General features: G+C 44.7%; 2 protein-coding genes across 2 annotated transcripts in view; one reads left to right on the forward strand and one right to left on the reverse strand.

Annotated features, from left to right (window-relative positions):
- Positions 1 to 6039, forward strand: LGALSL (galectin like). Its single transcript, NM_001008456.2, has 5 exons — positions 1 to 40; positions 222 to 293; positions 440 to 528; positions 925 to 1102; positions 3658 to 6039. Exons 1-5 carry the CDS (start codon positions 8 to 10, stop codon positions 3799 to 3801), a joined length of 516 nt encoding a protein of 171 aa, NP_001008456.1. The 5' UTR covers positions 1 to 7; the 3' UTR covers positions 3802 to 6039.
- The window catches only part of LOC121110286 (translation initiation factor IF-2-like), a 26282-nt gene continuing 12400 nt past the window's right edge, over positions 3631 to 17512 (reverse strand). The window contains exon 5 of the mRNA XM_040698112.1: positions 3631 to 3960. The gene's annotated coding sequence lies outside the window, so the exon portion shown is untranslated. The remainder of the gene's footprint in view (positions 3961 to 17512) is intronic.

The raw sequence follows: 17512 nt of genomic DNA on the forward strand, positions 1-17512 counted from the left end.
GCACAAGATGGCGGGGACCGTGGCCGAGCGGGACGCGCCGGTGAGTGCCGCCGCGGTGCGGGGCTCGGGGAGCGGCGGGCACCTGCGGCGCGGAGGCGGGTGCTGCTGCCGCCGCCGCCGCCGCTGCCCGGGGCGCGCACCTGCGGAGGGGAGAGGCGGGGGGCCGGGAGGGGCCCTGCTGCTGCCTCTGCCTGCCTCAGCGCTCTGCTTTCTACCTGCAGAAAATAGAGGACGGGCATTTAAACAACTCCCTGGGATCCCCGGTGCAGGCTGATGTGTACTTCCCTCGGCTGGTAAATTGTTTTTTTTTTTTTCTTTGCTGCTTTTATTTTTGGACTCGCTTTTAACAACCTTCCCCCCCCCCCCCCCCCCCCCCCTCCTTCACCCTCCCCCCGTTCGGCTGCACAACCGAGTGACCCGCCGCCCCTCTCCTTGGCAGATCGTCCCCTTCTGCGGGCACATCAAAGGAGGGATGCGGCCGGGGAAGAAGATCCTGGTGATGGGCATCGTGGACCTCAACCCCGAGAGGTGAAACCCGCCGGGCCCGGCCGGGAGGGTGGGAGCCCACACACACACACACACACATAGGCACACACAGTCTCTCCTTTCTACAGAGGGATTATTTTTATCGCTTTAAATATAGCGTGCTGGTTTCTCCTTTGACCCATAGAGGGGGCATTTCTTTACCGGTTCCCGTTTCCCAGCGTTTCACTTGAAGGAAAGGAGGACTCGCGTCGGATCGCATAGGCACATACACATGCGGCACACGCGCCTATCTGTGCGCTGTAGTATCTGTGTGCTGTCCTTTGCCCTGCAGAGCTCTTCGGGCATTCCCTGCATGAGCTCTGTGCTGAGAAACAGCTGCGTTTGGGGTTTCCGTGCTCGTGTTCTGGCTGAATGAAAGCGCTTGTGTTTGCGTTGCAGCTTCGGCATCAGCCTGACCTGTGGGGAGTCGGAGGATCCTCCTGCAGATGTGGCCATCGAGCTGAAAGCCGTATTCACAGACAGGCAGTTCATCAGAAACTCGTGCGTAGCTGGAGAGTGGGGAGAAGAGCAGTCGTCTATTCCTTACTTCCCATTTATACCGGACCAGCCTTTTCGGGTGAGTGCGTGCCATCTCTGGTAGCTTACCCGTGCTTGCTTTTGGCTGCGGTGCCGATGGCCGAGTTGCTGCTATGGATCACACGCTGCGCTGTGCAGAGCCTGCTTCTCTGCCGCCTTGCACCTGCAGGCAGTTCCGATGGGGCCGTAAACACATCACAGGGTGTTATGACAAGTCGGAGGTTGTAATGCCGTGTGATGAAGCGTGCTTCCCGAGCTTAGTTTTATAGCTATAAATTAAGAAGTACCTCTATGTTATTACTGCATTTCAAGTTATTGCCGGAGAATGTAAATACTCCGTGGGACTGCCGTGGGTTTGGATGAGTTCTATAATGGACGTAGCGTTGGCAGTTCAGCGCAGCTCGTGAGGATCTCGTTCATCCTTTTCCTCCAGGGATGCTACACGGAGGTTGGCCGTGGCCCTTTGTGTCAGCAGGTTAAATAGCTAAGGGATAGTGCTATTCTTCTGTGAACCCTGGGATTAAGTCTCCTGCCAAATTTAAGCCCACAGTCACTTGGAAGTAGCGTACGTGGAAATCCCGTGTGCCCGGGATGGACTGGGTTGACCTAGAAGCAGATTCCCATCTGTGGTGTTTATGGCCATGTGAAGATGTCTTTGCTAATCAGGACTAACAAAGTATGCAGCTGCAGAGGGCTGCTTCTCTCTCAGCAGTTTGACTACGTGAGAAAAAGGGCTGCACGCCTTCTCCGTGCGGCTGACCCAGAAAAACCCTCCCGCTTCCTCCCACCCCTCTTACAAAACCTTGCCGGCCCCTTTGCTTAGTGCCACCATTCTGACCAGCTGCCAAACTCTCGTAATCCTTCTTCTCCCCAAGATAATCTCCCCCAACCCCAAAAGCTCACCGTCTCCCCCGAGGCTTGGGCTTTCAGAGGGTGTTTATGACAGGTTTTGCTGCCTATTGGTTGCGCTCTACTTGCTTCTGCGATCTCCCCCGTCACAGCTGGCTACACCCTTTGGTGCACGTGGGAAATAGAAGGGCGTGGAGCCTTGGTCCTGCTTTGGTTGAGAGGGATGGGCTGCCTGCTGCCATGGGAGGTGGCTGTGCCCTCTGACAGGCCAGACAGATTGCCCAGAGTATGTTCTGCGGGTGTCCCACTAGCGACAGCTGGCACCGGAGGACAGCAGTATTGTGCATTTAGTGTGAGATACTGTAGAAGAGGAGTTGTTCTTTTTTTTTTTCCCCTTTTCCAAATGGAATTTGGGCTCCCAGTTACCTTTGCACCTTTGATGGTCTCCTTCTCAGTGAGTAAATTAAACAGGAGTACTGAAGTGCTCTCGCCAATTACCTGTGATCCAGTTCAATTATCATTCTGGTATGGCCCAGGGTGATCTGCAGAGATGGATTGTAAGCAGCAGCGTTGAGGCTAACCGTATCTTTTACATAACAAGGCCTGGGGCTGGATGCACCTGCTGCAGTGACACCGGAGCTGCACAACAGCATGAGTGCTTCCCTGCTAACGTGGTGCGCTACCTGTGGGCAGGTCCTGTGGGCAGTCTGCTGCTACTTCCTCAGTATGATGTGCCCTAAATCAGACGCACTTCAACTCGCTCAGTTTATCACTCACTTTGCTCCAGACTACCGGCCTCAGAAACAACCCAGGATTTGCACATGGCTTCCCTGCAGATTCGCTTCTCAGCCTTTCCAGACCTGGAGGTCTATGAGGGCGCATACAAAAAATGCATGTTTTGTGCCTTCTCGTCTTGGCTTCCTGATGGGGCAGCTCTAGCAAAGCTTATCCTCAAGGCATCAAGCCACCCTCGATATCAGGAATATTTATCCAGAACGAGTGGTCTAGCTCCTCTCCTTGTGGCTTTTCTAGATTATTTCTCCAGGGCCGTAGGACGAGAGATGAGCTTTATCCTTCCCTCGTGCAGGCTGTGCCTTGTGTGGGCTGTCTGGCTGTATTCAAGCTGTCCTGTGCTACGTCTCCCTCACTGCAGCCCCTAGTCCAGCAGGCAGTCCTGTGTGCAGTCGCCACAGCAGAAGCTTTTTAGTTGCACAGCAGCTGTGTATGTGCAGTTCTGGCGTGTGGGAGTGGAGGGCAAACCTATCCCTCTCATGTTTGCTCTCTTCCACTGAATTAATGGCAGCGTGGAAAACACTGCAGAGGGAGCTGCCCCCTCATTCTGCCGGGAAAAAAAAAAAACCAAATATCTGTAGCCAGGAATGCAAGATTTGGGTTGGATATACCTTTAATTAGCAGTTTGATTCTGGCATTATTCACAGAGAGAAAACCTCCCTGGTGCCAGCAGGACCATAATCTGCAGAGCTGTGCATCAGGGTTTGGGGGTCCTCCCCACCCTGGCTGTGTGAGGCTGGATTAACATCTCTGTGAAGTGCGAGCAGATCCCTTGTAGTGTAACTGGGGTCGTGGGGGCAAAGGGGGCTCAGCTTTCTCTGCTACGTGGCGTGCAAGTAGCAAGATGTGTAACCATACCAACGCTGCTTAAAGGCTAATCCGGTGCTCTTTGCATCCTGTGAAATAACTTCCCAGTTACGTTGTGAACACGGTTCATCATTTTATTTTTTACAGGTTGAGATACTTTGTGAGCATCCCCGTTTTAGAATATTTGTGGATGGACATCAGCTCTTTGATTTTTACCACCGTATTGAAACACTGTCAGCAATTGACACAATAAAGATAAACGGAGATCTTCAGCTTACAAAACTTGGCTGAACTTGTTAGAACTGTAGATTCCAAACCGGCTCAGGTGCCATCGTCTGTGTGGAGAAGTGACAGCCAGCTCTGGACACAACTATAGTAGGAAGGCTGCCCTGTTCCTTTTCTGTGTGCAGTTCTTCACGCCTGTGCCGATGAACTGGGCTGTTGTCTATCCTAATGAAGAACACTGATGGTTAATAGACATCGAGCCATTTTTCTTTGATCAAAATAGCCCACTTGTGCTGGATAATCAAGTTGGAATGGATTCGGAAAGACTTGCAGTCTTGTTTCAAATCTCACAGAAAGGCGATTTCTGAAACACAGCACTAAAATCAGTTACTGCACAGCAGTAACAACAACAACAAAGGCTTTTCTTTTGCAAATATTGTTTCTGCACTGAAGTGGAGTAGTGTAGCACAATGTAGGGCCACATGTTGATGTCCTTACCCGGGGCCTGAGCCCAGTTCCACGGAAATCAATGGCAAATCTGCTATTCACTTTATCGGGGTACAATCAAACTGTTTAGTCCTTAGTCAAGCACAACTCCCATTGATTTCTATGGGATTTTTGCACATGCCCAGGGGCGAGATCTGCCGCTGGTGTTAATCAGCTAACCTCCACGGCTCACAGTGGCATCCTGCTGATTGCTCCCAGCTGCTGATTTGGTCCAAGGACTGTGCAAAAAACGGAATGAGGGTGTGAGGACACTAGCCTGTATATTTTAGTCAGGGTATTTGCATAGAATGTAGATTGTTACAAGTTTTTGCACAATGTACTGTTAATACAATTTTTAAAGCTTATCTGTAGTTTATTTATTTATACTCATTGTATGTATTAGTAAAAATGAACAATCTTACTGATCGTTAAGAACAGCAAAGTGTAAACATTTTGAATGTACAAAATGTCTCGGGTTCTTTGGGTAAACTCCACATATTGTTCTGGAAAATTCGTGTTTCTTATTGAACATTGAGTTACATTTTAACGGAGCCCTCTGGGCCCTGGGAAAATGCGGGCATGGTAGTTGGTGGGGGGAGCTCTTTGCATCTATTCACTAAACTGTTTTTCAGGGCTTACTAACTTTGCTGCACAGGATAGGTTTGAGCTCAAGTCAATCCGTTTTGAAAAATTAAACAGCGAATTTGCAGCTGTGCTTTTATAACTTGAGAAAAAAGTTGAATTTGGCAGTCTCTTAGTTCAGCAAGAGAACTAGCCTCTTTCCAGGGGAGATTTTTTTTGCACTCATTTGAGAACATATTCGGCCTTTGATATGACAATTAAAACTTGTCTAGACAGCCAAGTTATTAATGCTTGAAAATCATCTACTGCACATGAATAATAACTTTTCAAGTAGCTTTTTAAATAGTAGGTATAGCTGTATAAACAGAGTCATTGAGCTACACTATAAATGAACACAACCACTTTTCTTGACTTCTTTAGGACTAAATGCGCTTTTTCCTTGGCTGTTCACAGTAGACCATGGCAAGTCTTTCTGAGTAGTTATAATCATGATACAAACGTGTATTTAGGCAATTTTGAAGACATGTAATGTAGGGACACAGAGTATAAAAACATTCTTTGTGGCACAGTATTAAAAAAAAAAGAGAGAAAAAAAAATCTCACAAGCAGAACTATATTAAGCTCGCAATAAAGAAGTGTTTCAAAGTAAGCAGAACTGGAATATCCAAAGTGAAGGGTAGAATGCCAGTTGCAAAGCCTCATTTTGCGCTAATTTGGCCTGCAGTTAAGAAGCCTTAGACTGCAAGCTGAAATTCCAGCTATGGCTCTGCTCCAAAGGCTGCTGAGGTCAACCAGAGTCCTCTGAGCACAAAGGCATAGAAGCCTGATTCTTACTTCACGCGAGTGCAGATCTCTCTGTAAAGCCAGGGGGGTGGTGCTGCTGTGGATGAGTTAAGAATTGGGCTCCCACCTACAAAATGAGTTAATAATGGAAATTTTCGCCTTAACATTGAAGCCCCCTGACTTTTTTTCCTTTTTCAAAATTAAGTGAAAACCTGTTGTTTTCCAGATGATCTTTTTATCTGGTGTATGGCTTTTAAGTTGTACATCAGATTCTGTTTGTACTCCGGATTGAACCTCTATATGAAATATTCCTGTCTTGCTCTGTTTTTACTCTTCTCCATGATTCATGATGACTGTGTCATTTTTCATTGTATAAAGAATGCTGACAGTGTTTTGGTACAAAATATATTCTTAGAAATGATGATAATAAAATCCAAGGGAAAGGTGCTTCCACATGAGCTGTTCGGATTTTTCTCCAGCTTTGGAACAGTCTGTAGCTCCAAAGCAGAATCAAGCAGAAGATGAATTCTGTTTGCAGAGATGTTTGATGCCCACCCTGTCTACTGCTTTCTCTAACTATTTATGCAAAGCCATGTTTTCTGATGCAGTGCCATTGCCTGAGGCTGTCCTGCTACTCCAGAGGGCCATAAGGAAGGAGGCTGGAGAGAGTACCACCATGACCCTGCCGTAGCACAGAACCAAAAGAGATCTCTCTGACAGCATAAGGCCAGTAGAGATTCCTGCTCCGTGCCTTTGCTGTAGCCCAGAATAAGGGGTTTGGCCGACTTGAATTTTCAGCCACTTGAGATTCTGGATAGCTGCAGTAGCTTTAGTGCAGCCCTCAGATTTTTCATGACCTGTACGGTCTTGGCACAGCACAGAGCGTAGGCCGAGGATGCTGAGATGAACTCTACAGAGGTCTCTGTCAGCAGCAAGGACCTGGTGATAACCGTCCTGCCTACTTTCCCACCTGCTGTACCAGGCACATTAGATCCTGCTCCAGTAGTTACCTGGCTCAGCAAAATGCTATTTTGAACCTCATTCTTGTTCTGCCTAACTTGACAGACTGTGGCACGCACCACCTTCTTCTGCCCTGTCGTGGTTCCTGAGCAGGGCTTAGAGGCAGGAAGAGCTGTAAATCCACTTTTGCTGGGCAGTGGTTTGGCTGAGAGCTCAAGAAAGGGCACAAAGCCACATTTAGAGTTTCTACATCTATTTGTGTGTTTAACAGAATGTTGGAAGCCTTTTTCTTTTGCTCTTGGGCAGTACCAGGAAGGATGATGGCTGTGTAACCAAGGGCTGTCCCACGTGTGCTTGGTTTACTTGGCTAACTGCATTCAGAAGCTGGTGCAGTGCAAGTCAGAGAAAACTTGGGCCTTAAATGTTTCTGTTCAGTTAGACTTTGAGCTAAACCCAAATGTTTAAGATGGGAGACTGCTGTAAAATTTATATCTGAATCGTGTCTCCAGAGTTTAGGGATTACTCAGATGTTCATTTGGGGTATAAGCCCTACTAGACATGAAATCAGACTGTTTCCAAACCGGGGCAGGTTTTCAAAATGCTTTTCAGTAGGCATTGGTAGTCTGTGGACTACTTTGAAGCTGCAGTTCCTCAGAAGCAAGTGTGTGTGTTAACCACGTTTTGAGATCTTATGCTAGAATCTATGAGCTAAATATTGCCGTGGTTTCCTCTGAATGAGGAAATTATTTCTGAAATGAAAGAAGTCTTGAATGGGTAAAAACTTTGGAGTGTAATCCCTCAACTTAGCATAGCTTTATTATTTGTTCCAAAAAGGAAAAAAACAAACAAATACCAAAAATATCCACCCCCAAATTACTTAGTTACATTTGGAATTGGCTGTGATAAAGCTGATGGTTTTTTCTTTCTTTCTTTCTTTCTTTTTTTAAGAAATATGAGTTTATTGACTACTCAGAAAGAGCCTTGAGATATGCTGGGTGATGGGAGGTAGTCTGTCTAAACATATTTCACAGAAATGCTTTTTCACAGTCAAGTTGTAAAAATGTTACAAAACACCTTTCCGTGGCACAATTAGAAATGGTTGCCCCACCTTGAAAGAACATTTTGTACTAAATATTCATGTGTTGTCTCTGTGAACTTGCACTAACATATATTATATTCTCCCTCCCCTCCTTGACTAGCTTGAGAAAAAATAGGCGTAATATTGCTAAACCGGTTGAATGTAACATCTGCTTGAGGCACAGCATCTTTCTCAAGGGCTGTTTTGAGTAAACAGCCTGAAAACCAAAGAGAGAGCCTGATTCACCATAACGCTGTGCCAGCTTTCCACCCCTGTCACTCTCCTGAAGTGAGGCTGAGACTGAAGCCCTGAGATTTTCATGTGAGAGAGCAGCACTGAGATTTTATCTCCCGGGGTTTAAAAACATTCACTATGGAGGAAATGAGAACAGAGTAGCCACAGCACTTCCAAGCTTGCTAGTGGTGGTGTTGTCACATGATGTACTGTAGTCCCAGTGGAACATGAGTTTAGAGAGAGATAGTGAGCATTTCAGAGGCCACCAAGAGCCCAGTTTTGCAGAGCTGGTAGTGGAGGCTCTGAGCAACCTTCCAGCACCCTACAATGGAGGTGACAGTGTGAGCAGCCAGAGTCAGATGAGGACAGACCTAAATGCTCACCACGGCAAGCACAGAAGTTACGAAGAAAAGCTTTTTATTTGTCCACCAACTACATAGCGGTCTGGTGAAATCTGTGGTCATTCTAGGTTTTGTTCTGATTTTCTCACATGGATCAGAAAGTGCACAGGTAAAGGTTGCTTTGCAACGAACGGTGCGTGGGGTTAAAATGAAGGCCAACCCAAATGGGGAGGAAAAATGAGCTACTGACGCTTTATCTGGCTTTGATACACCCTCCCAGCTCCTCCCAGCAATCACTGCTGTTACAAATATGCACAATTACTATAACAAGGAGATTCAGCAGCATGTGCAAGATCAAAATAATAAACTCATGCTTTGCCACGGGACTTCCTTAGCTTCTGTTGCTAGGCCTTTCCATCTGTCTGTCAACAAATAGCTAAATCCTGCTGCCTTTCAAGTTCATGGCAAAACACCTTTTGACTTCCGTGAGAATAGGTCTGTAAGAAAAGGGGTAATTCCAGCCCTCTCAGCTGGGGCATACTCTAAAAATCTGTTCTTTCGTTCTCCTGAATTTAAGCATCAATAGAGGACTATTTCTGTCTGCATTATCTGCTTGAGTAGAGTCAACAGAAAGCACGGTCTCTCCCGGCTGCAGTAACACTGGTTTCACAGTTAGCTGATGAAATGTTTTATGTTCATTATCTTCTGATTTTAAAAAGTGAGGATGTGCACGAGATGACGTGGCAATAATAGTAATGTGTACCATTCATCACGGATCTATTTTTATGTGTTGTGCCAATTTCATAATGAACTTTTAATAACAATAAAATGTGAAATCTTCACTGCGGTTTTATTTGGTCTTTTATAACAATTGTTAATGCTCGTTACACACCCAATTTACTTCTTCAGCTTCTTTTATCTTCTGACTGTTTTTCAGACGTAGCTCATTCTTCCTCAAATAAAGCTGTAGTGCGATAGTTCGGAATTAGAAGTGTTTCTTTGGTAGCAGCTTGTGTAAAACTCCTTTAAAATTAAACGCTCTATACAGAACAATCAAATAACTATTTTAGAGGAAAGAATAACTTGCTTACTCATGCAAAACACTCACTGACATCACTGGGCAGTGTAAAGTGCAGGAGTTAACAGGCATGTCTCAGAACAGGACGGGACATGAGACTCAGACAGCTGATGACTTTTGCATGGGATAAAACAGCCTCTCTCTGCAGCATAACTCACGCACACACTCCCACTCACTCTGGTGGGACAAGATTTGTGGATATGTGGTGAGCAAAACCACATCAGCTCCAGAAATGTGGTATTATGGGATCTGGTATTGCACTTGTTGACGTGATCCTAGCTAAAACTCACATTAAAATCAATAAGTGCAAGAGGAAGCCTCAAGGTTTCAGCTTCTTCAAGTTAAAGCTTTAGGGAAAACTAGCATCATCCAACAGGAAAAGATTATGCCCTCCATCAAGTTGTGGCTGAAAGAAATAAGCTAGATTTCTGAGAGAGACCTCAAAATCCAAAGAGCACTGAAGTAGCAGATGAACAGCATTTGACTACTGCCAGCTCCAGTTTCTTTTCCCAATAAAATGATAAGGAATCAGATGTTCCCCAAGAGCTTGGATCTGTGGCCATCCTTGCTTACACGCAGCCTGATGTTGGCCCTTTGTTGCTACACACGATCCTAAAAAGAGGTATGTTAAGAACTCTAGAGAATACAAGATTCAAACAGTATTAGATAATGCAAATACAACCCAGAAATAAGGAGAACAGACAGAAGTACAACAGGCAGAAATCTGTATGGCATCAGATAGGAACACTGACTTGGTTCTGAGCCAGCAGGAATTTCCCAGTAACCATGATGAACTTAAGATTTTACATTAGCAAGTGTCTCCAATAGCCCCATTATAGTCTCAGACTTCACCTTTCCTTCACAGGAGCGGGGGTAGCAATGCTGCAAATACACGTATTCACCTTGTCTTCCCTCAGACCCCCTCTATGTCAGGAGTCTTGGCAGGATCTGTGCTCTGTGACCCCAACCAGCCCATGGCAGGGCAGTTGGAACTGGGTGGGCTCTAATGTCCCTTCCAACCCATGACTTTCTATGATGATTCTATGTCCCAAGGGGTTCTGGTATACCTAGATATGTTGAGTGTGAGCCCCAAGCCTCCACTGCTACATAAGTTCACACCCATTTGATATCTTAAGGCATGGACATGTTAGAAAGGCCTCTGCACAAGATTCAGAGACTTGGCAGAGCACCCACCTCATGTGAAGGCAGCATCGAGTCCCTGCCAGACAGCAGAACAGCAGCAAAGTGTCTGGGCAAATTTCCAAAAGGGTGAGTACATATACCCAATATCACTGCTTGCATTGGCTAACGCTTTCAGAGACCCTTGAAAAACTCTCCTTGACCTGTAATACCGATTAAACTCCAGGCTTGAGCTCTGGATACCTGTTGCAACAAATGCCATGTGTACTTCTCTCCCATTCAGATCAGCACTGTGTATAAATCGCAGCTGGGCCTTATTTTGGTGGAGTGTTTCTGATCTTGAAGCCAAGTCAATGTGTGTTGAGGGATTTACTCACAAGAATACCACAGATACAACTCTTTGCTAGCACTGCAGTGGATCTTATTTTTAAATGATGACTTTCACCACTCTTCTAAGAATAGAGACTGGCTCCGAAACATCTCGTCAGCTCCAGCATTCTCCAAGGGTTACGTATTTCTCATCCTGTTCAGGTTTTAAGGCTTCAGTTTCTACACTGCTGCCTTGCTAGACCAGGGCTGTGATGCAAGATGGGTCATTTTGTGAAAAACACTGAGAAGGAGCTGTCTATGCAGCCAGCTGAAGGAGATGCACAAGTCAGCCTTGGCCCTCAGAAGAGATGGTGAAACAGAGCTATGTTGACACCTGGCTGGCAGAACAGGGCTTCCTCATGACTCAGAAATATATAAACAAAAGCTTGGTAAATTCAGAAAAAACATCACAGAAGCTGGATAGCAAATCCTAGCGGCAGAGAAAAGAGGAGGACTTTAGTTCTAAACAGTCTGATATTAACAGCAAAAAGATTCTCCCTTGGTGCTCCAGAGGCTGTGGACTGGTGTAGCTCCAACTGAGCAGAGCCAAAGCTCCCTGCAGTGGAGCAGGCTGCCACCAAGTGCTGATGGAGATACCAGAAGTTTTTGAGACGTGCATTGTCTGGCCCCAAAAGCCCTCCTGCAGGAAAAAAAAAGCTGATGCTGACAGTATTGTTATGTATGACAAGCTACAGTAGCTGTTCTAGTGCTGTGTGCCTGAAGATGCAAAGTTTCTTCCTTTCTTGGCTGCTCTCTCAGAAATTTCCTGTTTAATGGGAAAGATAATCACTTTCTAGAAAAGAATCAGACCAGAACTAAGGATAGAATATGGTTATTGGTAGAAAAAAAATTCTTTGGTAAGTAATAGATTAATTGCAATCTCCTGAGGAAAACAAAGGATTCGAATTTAAAAGCAGAAAGGCCACATCAACAATAGCGTAATTCCTTTCATGCTCCAGCTTTATAAGGAAGATACAGAGAGCTTCAACAACTAAAACACAGACCCTGAGGGGCAAAGCTGGGAGAAACTTTGGATTACTGAATGGATATGGAACACAGCTTGCACATCCATTCCCCATCATTTTCACTGCCTTTTCTCAGAGGTGGCAGTTCCTCTCCACAAGAACCGTTGCTGGAAACCCCACAGCCATAGTACAGGGCTGCAGATCCTTACTTCACAGCTTTATGTGTCCTTTACAGACACCAATCAAGGTGTTTATTTAGCAACACTCACTGAAGAACTTCAAAGAGCTGACAGACTTCACAATTCACGTTAAATCCTGAATGCTCCTTGCCATTTCTAGTATTACTGCTGTCATTCTCTCGGCAGGGAGACTTAACAAGGCTTTCTCAGAGATCAGTGCTGTAACTTGAAATATGTGGATTTGTACACACCTAATGCTGCACTGCTTTGATTTTTGGCTACAGCAGGGAAGTGCTGGCTCCCAGGTCCTCTCGTCACCCATCAGGCAGACACACTCTTTTGTGCCAAAATTTGCAACAGTAAGTTGAATAATGCTGTACACAACTTCTGAGATGGGAGGGGTTACCCGTAATGCAAAATCCTTTCAAAATATGTTTGTTTGTTTTTTTAATAGTAAAGATTGAATGGCATTATACTATTTTTTGCAGTCTGCACTGCCTCACAGTGCTTTTGCCTGCTATTTAAATAATGCAGAAGAGAAACTGCAACATGGAAGATCAGGTTTCTTAGCAGGCACTTGTTCGCTGAAGCTTGAGCTCAAAAGATGATGTGCAGACATTTTTCCCTAGACAAAACACAGCATCACATCCTGAGTGATGGTAAGCAGGTATTTCTCTTTTTGATTCTGGTGGAAGTACGCTGATTTATGGCAACTGAGCACCTACTAAAGAATAAACTTGTATTGGATTCTACAATAAACCTGTCCTCTTCAAGCGGTGCTCTCAGAAAAGATAACAGGATTCTAATTAGCATGTGCAAAGAGAAGTGCATGATCATTTTAATGCATTGTACAGCTGAAGCTGTGATAATGCAGGCTAAAAGATGATGCTTTTCAGTGAAGGGAATCGGTTGTAATTTTTGCTTTTATGTATTACCAGCTGTATTGATTACCTTCCTCCTGTGTCACTGGTAGCTAGGGAACATGACACATTATCTCATGCTGCATTTGAAGGGCAGAAGAGATTGCTGTATTTTTTAGAAATGGATTCCTACAGTGTAATGGTACCAATTGGATGATCATACCTGTGCATACTAAAAAGTCAACACATTAATTACTGGATAGTGCCAGCAGTCATTTCACTGTCTGGGGTGGGAGAAAGGGGCAGAAACGAACAGCTCCAAAGTTTAGCAACTGATAACAGCGATGTTTTTACCTCTAAGAGTATCCTCTGAGAGCTGCGTGGCTCACGCTGGCTTGTGTGGAAAGGAAGCCACTAAGAAGAAAAACCTCACTTTCCAGGATGAAGAGATGATGCATTTACAGACCAAAGTGTCCATCTCTCTCCTGCCTTGCCTGGTCCCGTAATGCATGGAATTACATCTCTGTCAGTAAAGAGAACAGACAGTCATCTATAGACATTCTTCAGGGGTTCAGTCCTAAGTCTCTGCTGCCGATAGACAGTGTTTGCAGTGCCAGTGCTGCACAAGTGCTCACCAAATCCCATCAAGACTGGGAGGTAACAAGGAGCTGCCTGTGCAAAGTAGGTGTGCAGCAGCATCTGTTAGGAATGTATGTGTCCTGTAAAGCATTTATATGCCTTGTAAAACAGAAGAGATTGTTTCAGACTGTCTTGAAACAATGTCAGCCTGGTTAATAGTCCTATCATCAGGCTGGTTTGGCAGAACTTGCATAGGACTGACCAAGGTCTGAACATTTCTAGTAAAAATCAACCCAAGCGTCTCTAAGTAGAGCAAAGTTGAGGTTCACTTGTAGAAGAAATAACTAATGTACACTTGAATGATTGAGCAGTCAATTCAGGTAGGTGACAATGCCAGAAATCTCCTTCTACATTCAAATATCCATCCTCTTTTTGTTTTCAGCCACATCACGACCCATGTCCATGGCCAGGTCAGTAGACCGTCACTATATTCAACACAAATAAACTGAGAATCACAGACCATCGCTGGAAGACAGTGACTGTTCCTCTTGATGCAGCTGGTAGTTCAAACAGTTCATGATCTTTGGCTGTACTAACTGGAATTTGTTTCACAGACCAGCATGAGGATGCTGTCACAGAGAGTTATAGCATAATTTTTGGCAGACAGATTGTCCTTTCAATTCTCTTTAAGTAGAGCTGGTTTGCAACCTACTTGGTACTCTTGAATTTTATGTATTTACTGTTGTAATAGGACAATAGGTGTTGGGGGCTACGAGAAGCTTGATCTTTTTCAAAATCCTATTAAGTTTATGTATGCTGATACTGCTCACGAATGGCAATATATTTCATGCAAAGAAAACTCTGTCCAACTTTAGAATACTGCTATTCTATTTCATATGTGCTTTCATCTTTCAAGAGGTGGGTGAGTAAACAGAAGACTCTAGGCTACCTTTACAATACCCTTTCCCTACACTTTCGCAATGTTTATTACCACCTTCCTTGAGGTACATAACCCTTTTCAGCCTAATGACCAAATATCAGACAGGAAATTTTATCAGACAGGAAATCTTCTAAAATGTTTTAGCACATTGCTTCAATCCACACTTTAAGAATTAACAGTCACCATATCCCAAGTAAATTGTAGGTGGTGGCATATTGCCTAACATCCTGATGTAAATGTAAGATGAAGGCCTACTCCAGGGGGTGTAGTGCAACATGAGATCCAAGTGTACAGACTTTGTAGATCAAGTTTTATCTTAATTTCAAAAAGCCTCTAATTATGCTCAAATGTGTTCTTTCAGGCATTCCTACATCTGGCCTTCAGGAAATCCCACAGTTAACTGCAGTCAATGACTCTATGTCACTGTCTTCTTGCAGGGGATTTTAGACATTGAATCTATACAGCCATGTCACCTAACCAAAGGGACTTCCACCTCATCCTGTTTCCATGCTTTTGGTTTCCTCTATGTTCAAGCTGCCTAGCTGTCCTATTCTACCTGCAATGCTGGAAGGGAGGAGCAAGATTTGGCCTCTAAGAGCATACTGGTTCACAAGGAACATGCTGTTCTAGGAAGGGCACAGCAGGAAGAAATGTCCTTCATGGTTTTCAGGGTGATGTCAGCCAGGTTTCAAATTGGAGGCCACAGTTTTTACTGCCAGAGACCGTCACCCATCTCCAGCACGTAGGAGCTCCACTTGGTTTAGAACTCAAGCAGCTCCAAAGGGAAATTCTGAACATCTTCACAGGTGAACTTCCATATACGGCCATGAAGCCATGAGCTGTGATGGTTGGCATGCAGATACATATCAGCATGCCAAAACTTCCACAGCAACATGTAACTAGTATACACAAACACAATTACACATACATTTATTGGGAGAAGGTAGTAGAGTGATTCAAACGTGTGTCAACAGCTTCCCAGGGTGAGGATTTAAAAGAGCTATTTGGTGCAATAAAGACTGATGCTTAATACACAATTTTCCACAGGCTGCTTTTTTGCTTAGGCCAGCCGAGTGTGGCTGCATTAGTGGGAAAACTGGAAGCCTTTTAATGGGTGAGTAGTAGCTGAAACTGTGGGGGCATTCACGCCACCTTACGCAGCATCTAATTTCAGCTGCAGTCAATCTGGTCTCTGGATTTCCTATACAGGCAGTGGAAAGTGAGGCACTCCTTCAGAGGATGATTTATCAGTGATTATTCTAATGTCCTGAATGGTCTTCCAGAGGACCTAGCTCTAGTGTGTACAAAGGGCCTCTGAGGATGTTTGCCTTCTACCATGATTCTGATGAGAATCCAAGTGTAGATTCCTGCCTGATGTCTGTTCACAAGCACACAAATCCTGTGTTTGAAGTTAAAAAAAAACAAGAGAGAGAGACATGAAAACAACATAGGACAGATACAAGACTTCTTAAGCATCTGTTAATAGGAAGGAAACTATCACCCTAAGAGAGTGAAGAACAACAAAGGCTTTCAGTGCTGAAGGCAGAGGGGTTGGTATCGCTCACACAATAAAGAAGACATTTGCAATTCTGCTTCCAGAGGGTTTCACCTATCCTGCCAGGCTTAGTAAGCACTCTAAATAAAAAGCTCTAGGGGTGGAGGTGCTTGGGGCAGCACCTGCACAACACCTCTCTTCAACATCCCATGTGTAATGCATGCATCTTCTACATGTAGGAGTAGGAAGCACAATAAACTCCAACAACTAGGAATGCTAAGTAACCTGGAAAGTGCTCTATAAACATGTAACCCTTTTTTGTTTTTGTAACTTTCCATGTTGCTTAAAGCAGAGTTCCTACTAGCTAGATCCAAAGTAATTATTGGTTACCAGAGCTTTCAGAGGCTTTCAGCAAGATCCTTCCTGGATTGCCAAAAATAGGTGACAATAAGAAAACACTGTGTGCCTCTCCTTCCACCAGAAGTAAAATCAGATAAAGCAGAATCGTATTTCAAGAGGGCAGATTTTTGCTCAGATTGAACAGGGTAATTTTTTATCCCAGTCATTTGTGAAGATTTTAGCACCAGCACCTTCTCAGAAAGGGAGCTACTGAAAAGCTCCTGGCTGATAGGTTGCAAGCAGCATGGGGAATGTTGATGTTGTAGCATTCAGCCCTCATTCCTGGGTGGTCTCCTATTCCTCAACAAGAAGAAAAAATGTAGAGATCTGGATTCATCTTTCCTGGTGACTTACTGATGTCAAGGAGGTTACAGTAGCAGACAAATCTGACCTGAGCAGTTCGGGGGTCACCAGCTTTATACGTAGGTTAAATTCTATCACTGCAAAATGGCTGAATGCCAGAGATGGGTGAATGATCCCTGGCTACATCAATCTACAGATCTGATGGACAGGTATTTTGGAGTGCTTTATCGAAAGGTATAAACTCCTGGTATTAAGTGCCCTCCTCCCTCTGTGGGAATGAGACAGAAATAATTTGCTTGGCTCAGCCTCAGCTAGCACCAACGCTATGATGTATGTGAACGTGCTCACCCTCCCATAAAGTTGCAGCCTCTACAAAGGAGAGAGAATGGGCAGACTGCCTGAAAACAGAAAAGGGAACAGGCCTGTGCTACTGCACAGAGATAACAACCCTCCAGCTGCTTATTCAGCCTCAGTCAGAATACATCCAATTCTGTGAATCTGCCAGCAGCCAGGGAAAAACCATGGGCATGAAAGCCCTTGCTCAGCAGATGCAGGACACACGCTTTTTGTTTTCTAAGACAATATTATTTTTTATATGCAGTTTTAGGCAAACTCAGGAGTCCTGACATGTTCTTACTCTCTTCAAATTCCTTGTCTGCTCTGCCTAGCTAAAGACTGAGCAAAGGTTTGGAGTGAAAGACACTAACAGACTGCAGAAATAGAGAGGCAATGTTATGCCCATTGATTTTATTTTGTTGTACCTCTGAAGTCTTCAGAGTTACAAGTCTGCATTTACTGACATCTTGAATTGCCTGTTGGGACTCTGGGTGAAGTCTTCAGAGCACAGAGATTGAGAGCCTGAATCTTTTCCCACTTCTGCCTACTTATAGAACCATAGAATATCCAGAGTTGGAAAGGACCCACAAGGGTTACCACATCCAAGTTTGGGCCCCACACAAGAGCACACAAAATCTAAACCCTAATTCTGAGAGCAGTGTCCAAACTG

The sequence above is a fragment of the Gallus gallus genome, chromosome 3, assembly GCF_016699485.2.
Source record: "Gallus gallus isolate bGalGal1 chromosome 3, bGalGal1.mat.broiler.GRCg7b, whole genome shotgun sequence".
NCBI lineage: Eukaryota > Metazoa > Chordata > Aves > Galliformes > Phasianidae > Gallus > Gallus gallus.